Source organism: Drosophila willistoni, chromosome 3R, assembly GCF_018902025.1.
Source record: "Drosophila willistoni isolate 14030-0811.24 chromosome 3R, UCI_dwil_1.1, whole genome shotgun sequence".
Lineage (NCBI taxonomy): Eukaryota > Metazoa > Arthropoda > Insecta > Diptera > Drosophilidae > Drosophila > Drosophila willistoni.
In genome coordinates, this window is record NC_061086.1 from 16549458 (window position 1) to 16561699 (window position 12242).

Sequence of the window (12242 nt, forward strand, 5' to 3'; positions counted from 1 at the left end):
GGACCCAAAATCGTCTAAAATTTAAATTTATACCAAAGATAGATTAAATTTAGCTGGTCCCGAGCTCAATCAGATTTTTCGGATTTTTCTTAACAAATTGAAGGCCGCTCAAAAATTAATACCTGGTATTTGTCTATTTTTTTTTGTTGTTTAATTAAAAAAACAAAAATTATATTTAAAAAATCCCAAAATTATGATCAAGACCTGGATCAGAATTTTGGATTTTCTGTGTCGATTGCAAATTGTTTCATTAAAATCGGTTCAATTTACTATTATTATTATTATTATTTATTCTTAATTATTATACAAAATAATATAATAACTAACGGGTTAAGAGTGCTAGCTGCTAAGGCCATCGACTCGACCGTTAACTTATATCTTATTGAGTAAGTTATTTACATCTAGGAATTTGATTACTGACTTTATGTTATTGAGTGTGGGTGAAATATGAAGAGAGGTGGGTTGGGTTTGGCCGAATAGACAAATCCTTGAATTATGCAGTTGTGGGCAGGTATCCAATATGTGTTTGGTTGATAATTCTCCCTCGCATTTCGGGCATCTGGGCATAGCTTTTCCATTTAGCAGATGTTCGTGGGATAAGGCGGAGTCACCCGTTTTGAGGCGGGTGATGATATTGCAATGTTTTCTGTGGCATGAAGGTGGATATCGGACTGGTTCCATGCTTGGGTTAAATTGTTTAAGCCTATGATCGTAACTGTCCCATTGAGTGATTTCCTTTTTGCTTAGTATCTCCTTAATGTTGCGCCATAAGTCTTCTCTAACACCAGGGATGACAGTTAGGCAAGGAGAATGTCCTGCCTGTTTGGCCGCTTCTTCTGCAATCTCATTACCTTTTACGCCCATGTGACCAGGACCCGAGTTTGCCTTTAAGTTCGAGAGCGTATTTAATTGCTTTAAGGATTGCAACCGCTTCGGCAGAAAATATTGTTGTTGTTCCTTCATTTGTGACTGTAATTGTCTTATCTTTGCTTAGTTTGTTGTGATTTGGGCTTGAGTTGTAGTTTTTGTTGTTATTTTGATCAGATGTTTTTTCGTTTCTATTGTGTCCAGCTGTATTGTGTCACTGCAGCGTAGGAAGAAGGGTTGGATTGCTTTGTTGTTGTTGCATTGAAGATTAACTTAGCTTCGCGCGTTGTACATTTTTTTGCTGTCTTGATTCTCAAAATTTCTCTTTGCTGCTGATATTTGGGGCATTGGCGAGAGTAAGATGGGTGATCTTCTGAGCAGTTGACGCATTTCGTTTGTGTGCAGTTATCAGGCGAATGGGGAGGTAAAGCGCAATTACCACAAAGTGGTTCATTATTGCAGTGTTTAGCTGTATGGCCAAGCAGCTGGCAAGTTTTACACCTCATTGGGTTTGGTATATACTCCCGTACTTTTACCGAATGCCATGGAATATCGATTTTGCTAGGAAGATTGTATAAATCAAATGTAACCAGAATGACTCCGGAGGGTTTAGTGCCAGTATCCGTGGTTTTGGTGAATTTGAATATATCAATGACTTTTTGGGATCGCAGTTCTTCTATAATATCTTCGTTGGGAACGTCGGAGAGGTACGGAGCGTATATTGTGCCTTTTACTTGATTTAGAGTTTCGTGCATTTTGCATGTGATGTCGCAAATGCCCGAGAGAGAAGGTGAGTTGATGAATTTTGCAGCCTCGGTTTGATTTTTAACCAGCATGAGCAGGTTGCCGTCACGCAAGTTATTGATGGAGGAGATGTTTTTAGATATTAGTCGTAGGGCGTTGTACACGGCAATACAGGAGAAATCGGAGATTTTTTTTTCATTGTTCTTTGATGCGATTACGATGTATTTTGGGTTTTCGAGGGTTATTGTTGGAAGTTCGGGGAAGGTCAAGTTGTCAGTTGTTTTTGACACATTTTTCCAGCATAGAGAATTTAATAACCGCGATTTTCATTTATTGTATTCAAAATATGAACTTAATTTATTTACGAAAGTGTTGTGTATATATATGAAATCTTAGACTTGTATTGTATTGTATTAAAGTATAGGATATAGTTGTAAACTATCAACCTAACTATATTTTACAAGTACTGGCAACTAAGGCAACGAAAACTACATCCATACACTAGCCTGGGATTCGAGCCTGGATCCTCGTTGTTGAGTTGACTAAATGACTAGGCCACTTAGACAACTCATCTACCGAGGACTGCGTCTTTGATTATATGGGACGACAATTGTTCTTAAAAAATACACACGTTTTCGGGGGTTAATGCACTCCACTTTGATTTCTCCCTTTTCACTCTGAGATCTAATCGTAAAAGGTTTTTTTCGTCACGAAAAAGATGTTAAGACGAAATAACAAAAGATAAAAAGAACCGAATCAACAAACATGTAAATATAGAGTCTTTGATTTGAAATTGTAGTGTAGGAAAACGAAATGTACAATAGAAATACGACCGCCAATACTAAAACTAACATACCCCACGGAATTTTCGATTCGTTAGTCTTATCATTAATTTGTCTTTGACAAGATGGAACATTTGTAATTAATTTTAATTTAGAGAATTCACTATCTATGCACGTCACTCGGTCTAGTTGTCCCTGCAAAAAAATTGCTAAATGTATTATTTACTTTTACGAAACGAGGATATTATTTATACATACATTCCCAAGTCGCCCGTATATGAGGTTAATAAGTGTGTTGTTATTGCATTCGCATTTCAATGGGTTGCCCTCCGATTCAATATGATCTGCAATCTCACTTAGCAGAGAACGAAGGGATGTCAAATTGTTATAAGTAATATTAAAATCCTTTAACGTAGTCGTCGTATTAGTCGGCATGGCGGGCAATTCAGATATTTGATTGTAAGCAATGTTCAGTCGAACAAAACGGAGGGTAACTTCATAGGGTATCTTTGTAATGTTGTTGTAGGACACATTCAGATCAGTAAGATTGCTGAACCTTGAGGAGAACAGAACTGCCGGAATTTCCGTGAGATTGTTGTGTGAAATATCCAGACTGTTTAACTCGTGTAGCTCCAAACAATCCCAATCCAAATTTCCGCCAATTCCAGAGCACTGTGCATGCAATCCACCATTGAAACTCAGGCAGCAACCGCAGTCCTTCCAATCAACACTTCGTGAATTTAGTGGTATAACCAAACTTATCCCTATCAGCAATTGAAACCAAATAGAATCCATTGTCTTTAAAGAAAATAAAAACAGCGACAAGCTATAAATAAATGGAACGGCCATACAATCAAATTGTAATCAAATATCTTAAAACAAGTTGCATGTGACTCTAAGTAGGCTGTCTTGGCTCTGATGTCAGGATACATTAAAATTGCCAAAGATTAGCAGAACTAAAAATAAAAACCAGAGGAACGGGGCTAACTTTGACCGCGTCAAATTTTGTATACCCTTGCAAGTTTTTTGGTAACTCTTTCATTTTCAAAGTGGAAAAACGTTTTATCTAAAAAGGCTAATGTTTGCGAAAGAATGGCCAACAATCTTAGCATAGGAAATAACGAAGATATTGATCAAAGTCACTGTTTTCCACCGATCGTTCCTATGGGAGCTATATGATATAGTAACCCGATCTTTATCAAATTCGGCACAGTCATTAACAGATATACTAAACTAACAAATATTTAATTTAAAAGCAATCGCGTCAAAAGTAACGAAGTTATTGAAGAAAGTCACTGTTTTCGAAAGATCGTTCCTATGGGAGCTATATGATATAGTCACCCAATCTTGATCAAATTTGGCATAGTCGTTTATACGTATAATTAACTCACCAATATTAAATTTCACGACAATAGCTCAAAAAGTAACAAAGTTATTGAGAAAAGTCACTGTTCGTGACTTTGGCGTTTGTATGGGAGCTATATGATATAGTGGTCCGATCCGGCTGAATCCGAAATATACAACGCCTGCAGTATATACAAGCCTACATGCAGCAATTTCAGCTCTGTAGCTCTTACGGTCTAGGAGGAGTTTGCGTTGATCCAGACGGACGGACAGACGAACGGACGGACGGACGGACATGGCTATTTAAACTCGTCACGTCGTGCTGATCAAGAATATATATACTTTATATGGTCGGAGATGCTTCCTTCTATGCGTTGCACACTTCTGACCAAAATTAATAAGGTCAGATAAAGTGTTTTTAGGGGTTTAGGCTAAACAACTTTCTTTTGAAATTCCTTCAAAGATGTTGACCGTATTGATGTGTTTTTTTAAGAGGGTGATAAAAGGGTTCATTAAATAAATTTCGAGAGCACATTTATAGGACATTCTGCTTCGATAAGCCAGCACCGGGCCTATAGCAATCAAAAAATATTAGCTTTAATATTTGATGCAAATATGGAGATCACTTTCCAATGTAAAAACTAAAATTAATATTAATTTATGATAAAGGAATGTACAAAACTAAAAAACTTCAAAAATAAGGCGTGGCTAGGTGGCTACAACTAACTCTAGACTCTTTGGCAAAACTGCAATGAGTGATTCATGGGTCATGCGATTGCATCATACACTCTCAGATGCAAAATTGCAACAAAAATCAAGTAAAAAGGAGTACTTATAAAAATAGGAGCTTCTAGGCTAGTGATTTAGGCGAAAGTGTCTTAGTTTAGTGAAACTAGTACTAGTAAGTGTACTAGTTGGAAAATTTTAACCATGATACCGCATTATTTTTAGGTGTTGTTGCCGGGTGTTGTTTGAATGGTTGGGGAGGGCTTCGGGTGTAACAGAAATATTTCCTGTTTGTAAAAACACAAAAGTTCTTTTTCTTTAGTATTAATGTATACACGCCTTTTAATTAATGTTTTTTATGCGCAGAATTCACTGAAGCACGTTTCTAAAAACAACTTAAATGATTTTATCTATTTAACCATATGCATATACATATATGTATGTACATACATTAAGCTTTAAATCGAATAATCGAAATCAATATTCGATTGTAAGCTTCAAAAAGTTGTTAACTCTAAGAGCGTAGTCACGATTCAAATTAGGGGGGCAGCCAGGGTAAAGTACATTTTTTAATACATCTATGGGGGCAGTTGCCCTCCTCTGCTCTTTCCTGGCTACCCCCTTGGATAAATAAAAAGTCTATGGTATGGCCAAGTGTATTGCAATCTTTCTTATTAGAGAAGTTCCATAATATTGTTGGTATATTGTATTATCACTGATGCACCATCGATGCCTGATCCATTGCGGTCCAGGATTCTCTTTAAATATTTTAACTGCATTATTCGATTACCGGGCCATAAATCCATGAGATAAAGGACTTTTTTGCGGCAAGGTTTGATCCCTTCGGTATCTAAAAAAAGATTCCAAGTGCACATGTCAGGCAGAGGATCCTTTCGAACACGTTGAATTTTTTCAAATGAAAAGTGTTTCAGGTCTATATTGGTATATATTTTAAACACTAGGCTGCAGAGCTGCTTGAATAGGTGACGCTTTATTATTTAAAAGAGATTTAAGATAATGTGTGGAATGCGATTTACAATAAAATATCAAAGAAGCTAACTTCGGCAATGCCCTTGAAGTCTTTGGCTAATATTTTTTCTTTTTAAAATTTATTTCCCTGCAACTCAATTCATCAATACACAAATAAAACATTTTTACTCTTTTTACTAAAATTTTTCTTCTTCTTCCCTTATTGCCTAAGCAAAGCACTGCTCGCATACACATACAGTTCATGTAGCGTTTTGTCTGTGTGTGTATGCATGTGCTCTGTTGATTTGATGATGACGTAGTAGGCAGCAAGCAGCCCTGTTGGCAGCGCTTGAGCCGATTTATGTTGACTGTAACTTGTGTTCTATTTATCCGATCAAATTCAAATTTTGTTGATCGATATAGCCATTTCTTAACTATTGCAATTCTATATCTGATTCGGATCGGCCGGCAATTTCTTTGCATTTGCAGTATCTATATATAGCATATGCAATTACGATCAATGCTACAAAGAATGCCAAGCAACACAACCAAAACCAAAACCAAAACAAAAAACCTTTTGATTCATTAGTCTTATCATTGATTAGTTTTTGATAAGACGCTACATTTGTGATTAATTTCATTTCGGTGGTTCCATTTTCCATGCACATTACCGGGTCCAGTTGCTTCTGAAATAATTAAAAAAATTTGTTATAGATTTCTATGCGCTTAAATTCCAAATATTGTAATTACATACATTAACCATTCGCTCCCATATGGGCAAAATTAATTCATGACTGTCGCATATCATTGGATTCCCCTTCGATGTGATTTTTAGGGCCAAGTCAGTATTCAACATGCCAATGGATGTCAAATTGTTATAACCAGCATCAAGATGCTTTAATGTGATCGAATTTTTCGTCACTTTGGGCAAATCGTTTATGTGATTGTGGGATACGTTTAATTGTACAAACCGGTCGCTAATTGCGGGGGGTATGTGTTCAATATAGTTGTGGGATGCATCAATATATTTAAGATCTATGAACAGATGTGGAGCAAAGAGCTCGGGTGGTAAGGACCTAAGGCTATTACCAATTTCGAGGAACAACTTGCTTTTCTGTGGTATTATTAATATACAAAAAATTAAAATTCTGGAGTTCTTTAGCAAAGTCTGCGGATGATGGAACTTTAAATACCTATACAGACAATAATTTGTTATATCGATAAAGCTTTAACCGATTACTTTTGAGTTACAACACTGTTTGGTGACATTAGTGATCGTGAATCAATTTCAGTTTTTAGTCCGAGTCGTCGTTATATAGATATTAAGCTCTAAGTCTAAAAATGAAATCAAACATATTTAGTTGATAATAAAATTTTATATTTTTTTAGATTTGTAGATGGAGAGAAGGCGCGCAAAACCAGCGTCGTGAACCAGAACCAATTGGCGCGCAAAACCAGCGTCGTGAACCAGTGTTGGTAAACCAACTCTCGTTGGAAATGTTGGAAAGCGGAAAGCTGCAAAATTCCAATTAGCAAAGTAAGCGTTGTTGGAATTTAATGGGAACTCGTGTGCAAAGAAATGGGTTACGCAGCTGACAAATATAAGCGGTGTATATGGAATCATAGGTGTACAAATGCACATGCTTTTAGTCTCCAAGCTTAAAGGACGGGCTCATGAGTGGCTACATGCCAATGGTTCGCGCATTTTGGAACCCGTGGACAACATCTGTGAGCAGCTTGTCGAGTCGTTCGGGAAAACTGTGTCTCAAGCAGATGCCAGGCGCCTATTCGAGTCTCGAATTTGGAGCGCCAATGAGAGTTTCGTCAGTTACATCGATGAGAAGGCCAGGTCAGATGCTATCTGCATCAGCGAAGAGGAGCGAGTAGACAAAGCCATTGAAAGGATTCCTGTGGAGGGATGAACGCCGTGCATTTTCAGGCATTCAGATACCGGTACAGCGAGCAGCAAGAGAATCTACAAAGGTGGCCGCTACGGGCAGACGTTCCAAAGAAGATTTGCGTTGCTACAACTGCAACTCGAAGGGCCACATGAGCAAGGACTGTAAGAAACCCGACAGAGTGCCAGGGTCCTGCTTCGGATGCGGTGCCTTGGATCATTGGGTGGCTAAGTGTCCACTTAATAAAGAGAAGGTAGCTAAATGATGCGATGACGTAAGATATGTTAAGATATATTTTAAAACACCAACTAATCCTTACTTAATTACAGCATGCTTCATAGACTCAGGCAGTGATGTTTCACTTATAAAAATCTCTTGTTTACCAGAAAAGATACATTTAATTTCACGATTTCAAGATTGTTAGTGAAACAGAGAATGGAGATAGAAGCAAAATGGTTACGAAAAGTAGGAATGAAGCTGTTATTGAGTTGGTCAATGAAGAAGTCAGATCTGATAGAAAATGTGAAGAAAGAAAAGAAACTACCGACCAGTCTCTAAGCGAAATAGAATTTGAATTGTTAAATATCGAGTGTTTTAACACAGGAGTTGATTGCAAAATAGGTGAAAGATTAGATTTTAAAATCCGGAAAAAGATTGAGCAATTGTTTGAGAGTTCATATTTGGTAGCACAAAGGCCTGAATTGCCTGATGTAAAATGTGAAATGAAGCTCAACTTGGAGGGGTCGAAGGCATTTAGTTGTGCGCCTAGAAGATTGTCATATTCTGAGAAAGGGAAATTGCAGGCGATGTTAGACGGGTACTTGGAGAAGAAGATCATTCGCCCTAGTGAGTCGGAGTATGCATCACCCATTGTGTTGGTGCCTAATGAAGCTGGCGAGTTAAGGTTGTGCATTGACTTTAGGAGATTGAACAAAGTTTTGTTGAAAGATAACTACCATATACCTCTGATAGACGATTTATTAGACAAGCTTGGCGACAAATGTTTTTTTTTCTAAATTGGATCTAAAAGATGGCTATTTTCACGTGTTCATGGAGGAAAACTCAGTTAAATATACATCTTTCGTCACTCCGTTAGGCCAGTTTGAGTTCCTCAGGATGCCAATGGGTCTGAAAAACTCATCATCAGTGTTTCAAAGATTTGTGAACAAAATTTTTACAGATATGATTAGAGATAGTAAAGTAATAGTGTATCAAGACGATATCATGGTAGTCAGTAGAACTGCCGAAGAGCACCTGGATATACTGGAAGAAGTTTTTAGAAGGATAATCAGAAACAAGCTGGAGTTGCGTATAGATAAGTGTGAGTTCTTTCAGTCAAGCATTAAATACTTGGGATTTCTCATATCGGAAGAGGTTGGTTTCTTATTCGTCGTTTTATTAGAAACTTTTCGCTAATTGCAAAACCACTCTATGACCTATTGAAGAAAGATAGGGTATTTAAATTTGGAAAGGAAGAGCTGGAGTGTTTTTCGTTTGTCAAAGATAAATTAGTAGAATCGCCGGTGTTGGCAATATATAACCACAAGTGCGAAGTTGAGCTGCATTGTGATGCGAGCGCGTTAGGCTTTGGGGCAATGTTAATGCAAAGGAAAGAAGACAAAAAACTGCACCCTGTTTTCTATTTCTAATAAACGGACGTCTGATGTAGAATTAAAGTACCACAGTTTCGAATTAGAGACTTTGGCAATAGTATATGCAGTCTGCAGGTTCAGAGTGTATTTACATAGAAGATATTTTAAAGTAATTACAGATTGTAATTCGCTGACTCTCACTCTCAATCGAATTGAATTAAACCCAAGAATTACGAGGTGGGCTCTTGAGCTACAGAATTATGATTATGAAGTAGTGCACAGGGCAGGCAAACAGATGCAACATCTAGATGCGCTTAGTAGATGTACGAACATACTTGTTGTAAATACAAATAGTTTTGAAGACAATCTTGTTATATGCCAGAACAGGGACGAAAAGTTGCGGCAAGTGAAAAGAAAGTTGGAATTTGCTGAGGATAAGTTGTTTGAAATGAGAAACGGAATAATTTACAGGAAAACCAATGACGAAAGGTTGTTGTTTTGTGTACCGAGTGAAATGGAAGAGTCAATCCTTTTCAAGTATCATAACGAACTAGGTCATATCGGCAGAGATAAAGTAATGGATGCCATTTCGAAAGCATATTGGTTTCCTAACATAAAGGAGAAAGTTGTGAAACACATTAGCAATTGCTTAAAGTGTGTTGCGTATTCGCCAAAGTCGGGAAAAGAGGAAGGAATGTTGCACAGTATTCCTAAAGGGAATCGACCCTTTGAACTAATTCACATTGATCATTGTGGTCCTATAGCATCAGGCAGAAGCAAAAAGCACTTGTTTGTTATTATTGATGGTTTTACAAAATTCGTCAGACTATATCCAACAAAGACGACGAATACTAAAGAAGCGGTGTTAGCTCTTAAAGACTATTTTAGGGCCTACAGTCGACCCTTTTCCATAGTGTCGGATAGAGGAAGCTGTTTCACGTCATCAGAGTTCGAGATGTTTGTAACTCAGAATAACGTTAAGCATATTAAGATTGCCACAGGGTCCCCTCAAGCTATTGGCCAAATTGAGAGGGTGAATCGTACCCTGGGACCTATCCTTGCTAAATTATCGGAACCAGAAAAGGGTTTATATTGGGATTTGATAGTTGAGAATGTTGAATATTGTTTAAATAACACACTTCATAGGAGCATTAAGCAGTTACCGAGCAAAATGCTCTTTGGAGTAAAGCGAAAAGGCAAAGTCCGTGACGAGTTAAGAGAAGGACTAGAGCAGTTAGGAATAGTGAATGATTCAAGTACATTGGATACAATTAGAAAGGATGGGGAAATACATCAGAAGCAAAGCCAGAAGTACAATGAGCAGCAGTATAATAGCAAAAGGGTAGCACCCACAGGATATAAGGCAGGGGATTATATTATGGTGAAGAATTTCGATTCAACTATAGGAGCGTCAGAAAAAAACTAATCCCAAAACACAAAGGTCCTTATGTGATAGACAAGGTTCTCAAAAATGACCGATTTTTAATTAAGGATGTGGAAGGCTTTCAGCTTAGTCATAATCCTTATCAAGGTGTTTGGAGTAGCCACAATATAAAACATTGGATAGGTAAAAGAAAAAGTGACTAAAAGTTATGCTTAATCAAATGAAAATGATGTTAACTGTAGACTTTTATGTAATGTACCTTAACTAATTTGTAGTTATAAGATTTCACCTTTTTGTAACATTTATTATGTAAGGATCAGGAGATCTTACGGTCAGGACGGCCGAGTTGTAGCAGGAGAGACGGTCACTCTTGCTACTCTTCGATCCCAATATTTTAATTGACTCTGACGTGTGAGTCAGTCGTTGCTGAGCGTTGAGGAGTGTAAGACAGATATCAAGATAACTACGATAAATAATAACTGTAATAAACACTAACTACAATAAGTACATTACAAAATAAAATAAACTACAATTAATTTAAAGCAAGTAAAACCCGAATCTCTTAAACACCCTGACATCGATCAATTCATCTACCCCCCACAGATTGCTTCTTGGATCGGTCCTTCTTTTCATGGCATCGGCATGTGAGATTAAAGGGTACTGTCATGAACATATTCTAGATGTTTTAGCCAACAGAGGAACTGAGGAATCACATCACATAAATCTGAAATCGAATTTCTATTGTCGATGATGACATACTGATACCTGAAGTTTGCTCGATGCTTTAAAACGGTTTAAAAATGATTTAAAGTGAAATTCAACACAATCGGTTTGAAAAATATCTTTTATCTGTATAATATTTGTTTAACAAAATCTTCGTTTTCCAGATGGTTAACGCTGCCTCAAATTACGATCGAATTATTGATATCAATATTCGATTGTAAGCTTCAAAAAGTTAACTCTAAGAGAGTAGTCACGATTCAAATTAGGGGGGCAGAGAGGGTAAAGTAAATTGTTTAATACATTTATGGGGGCAGCTGCCCTCCTCTGCTCTTTCCTGGCTACGTCCTTGGATAAATAAAAAGTTTTATATAGTATGGCCAAGTGTATTGCATCTTGCTTATTAAAGAAGTTCCATAATATTGTTGGTATATTGTATTATCACTGATGCACCATCGATGCCTGATCCATTGCGGTCCAGGATTCTCTTTGAATATTTTGACTGCATAAATCCATGAGATAAAGGACTTTTTTGCTACTACGGCAAGGTTTGATCCCTTCGGTATCTAAAGGAAGATTCCAAGTCCACATGTCAGGCAGAGGATCCTTTCGATATCTAATCGGATCATAGGTCACGCGGACGAACACTTTGAATTTTTTCAAATGAAAACTGTTTCAGGTCTATATAGGTACACACTAGACAGATCGTGTTTTTTTTTTTTTTGTTGGAAAAAATCAAAAATTCAAATCAGCTAAATACCTTGTTCTGCGTCGCAAATTATCTATTTGTTGCCTTCTGTTGTTCGGTCGACGATTCTGCATTGCCAACCGAGCTGTTTCTTGTTCTTTTTCAGTCCTTTCATTTGCAGTATTTTGTATTCTTCTTGCATTACGGCTTTGTCGGGAAAGATTTGATCGTCTTGGTCGCGGCATTATTAATTAAACTTCACTTCACTTCAATCCACTTGTTAATTATTTATCTAATAGAAATAGTTTTAATATTGATTTCTTACAAATATCAAATTGTCATCCATACGTCATTACATAGCTGTCATTTTACGTCAATTACATTTGCGTTTTGTTATTCCAAGTCTGATTCTTTTTATACCATACACCCATAGGGTGAAATGGTATATTAAAGTCGCCAAAATGTATGTAACAGGCAGAAGGAAGCATCTCCGACCCCACAAAGTATATATATTCTTGATCAGGATCA

General features: G+C 37.1%; 1 protein-coding gene across 1 annotated transcript; it reads right to left on the reverse strand.

The window, feature by feature from the left end:
- Positions 1-2189: 2189 nt before the first annotated feature.
- Positions 2190-4768, reverse strand: LOC111519412 (leucine-rich repeat protein soc-2-like). Its single transcript, XM_023180162.2, has 3 exons — positions 4675-4768; positions 2652-3191; positions 2190-2588 (listed from the first exon to the last, which is right to left on the reverse strand). The coding sequence occupies exons 2-3, from the start codon at positions 3186-3188 to the stop codon at positions 2319-2321; spliced, it is 807 nt and encodes a 268-aa protein (XP_023035930.1). The 5' UTR covers positions 3189-3191; positions 4675-4768; the 3' UTR covers positions 2190-2318.
- Between the last annotated feature and the right edge of the window lie 7474 nt (positions 4769-12242).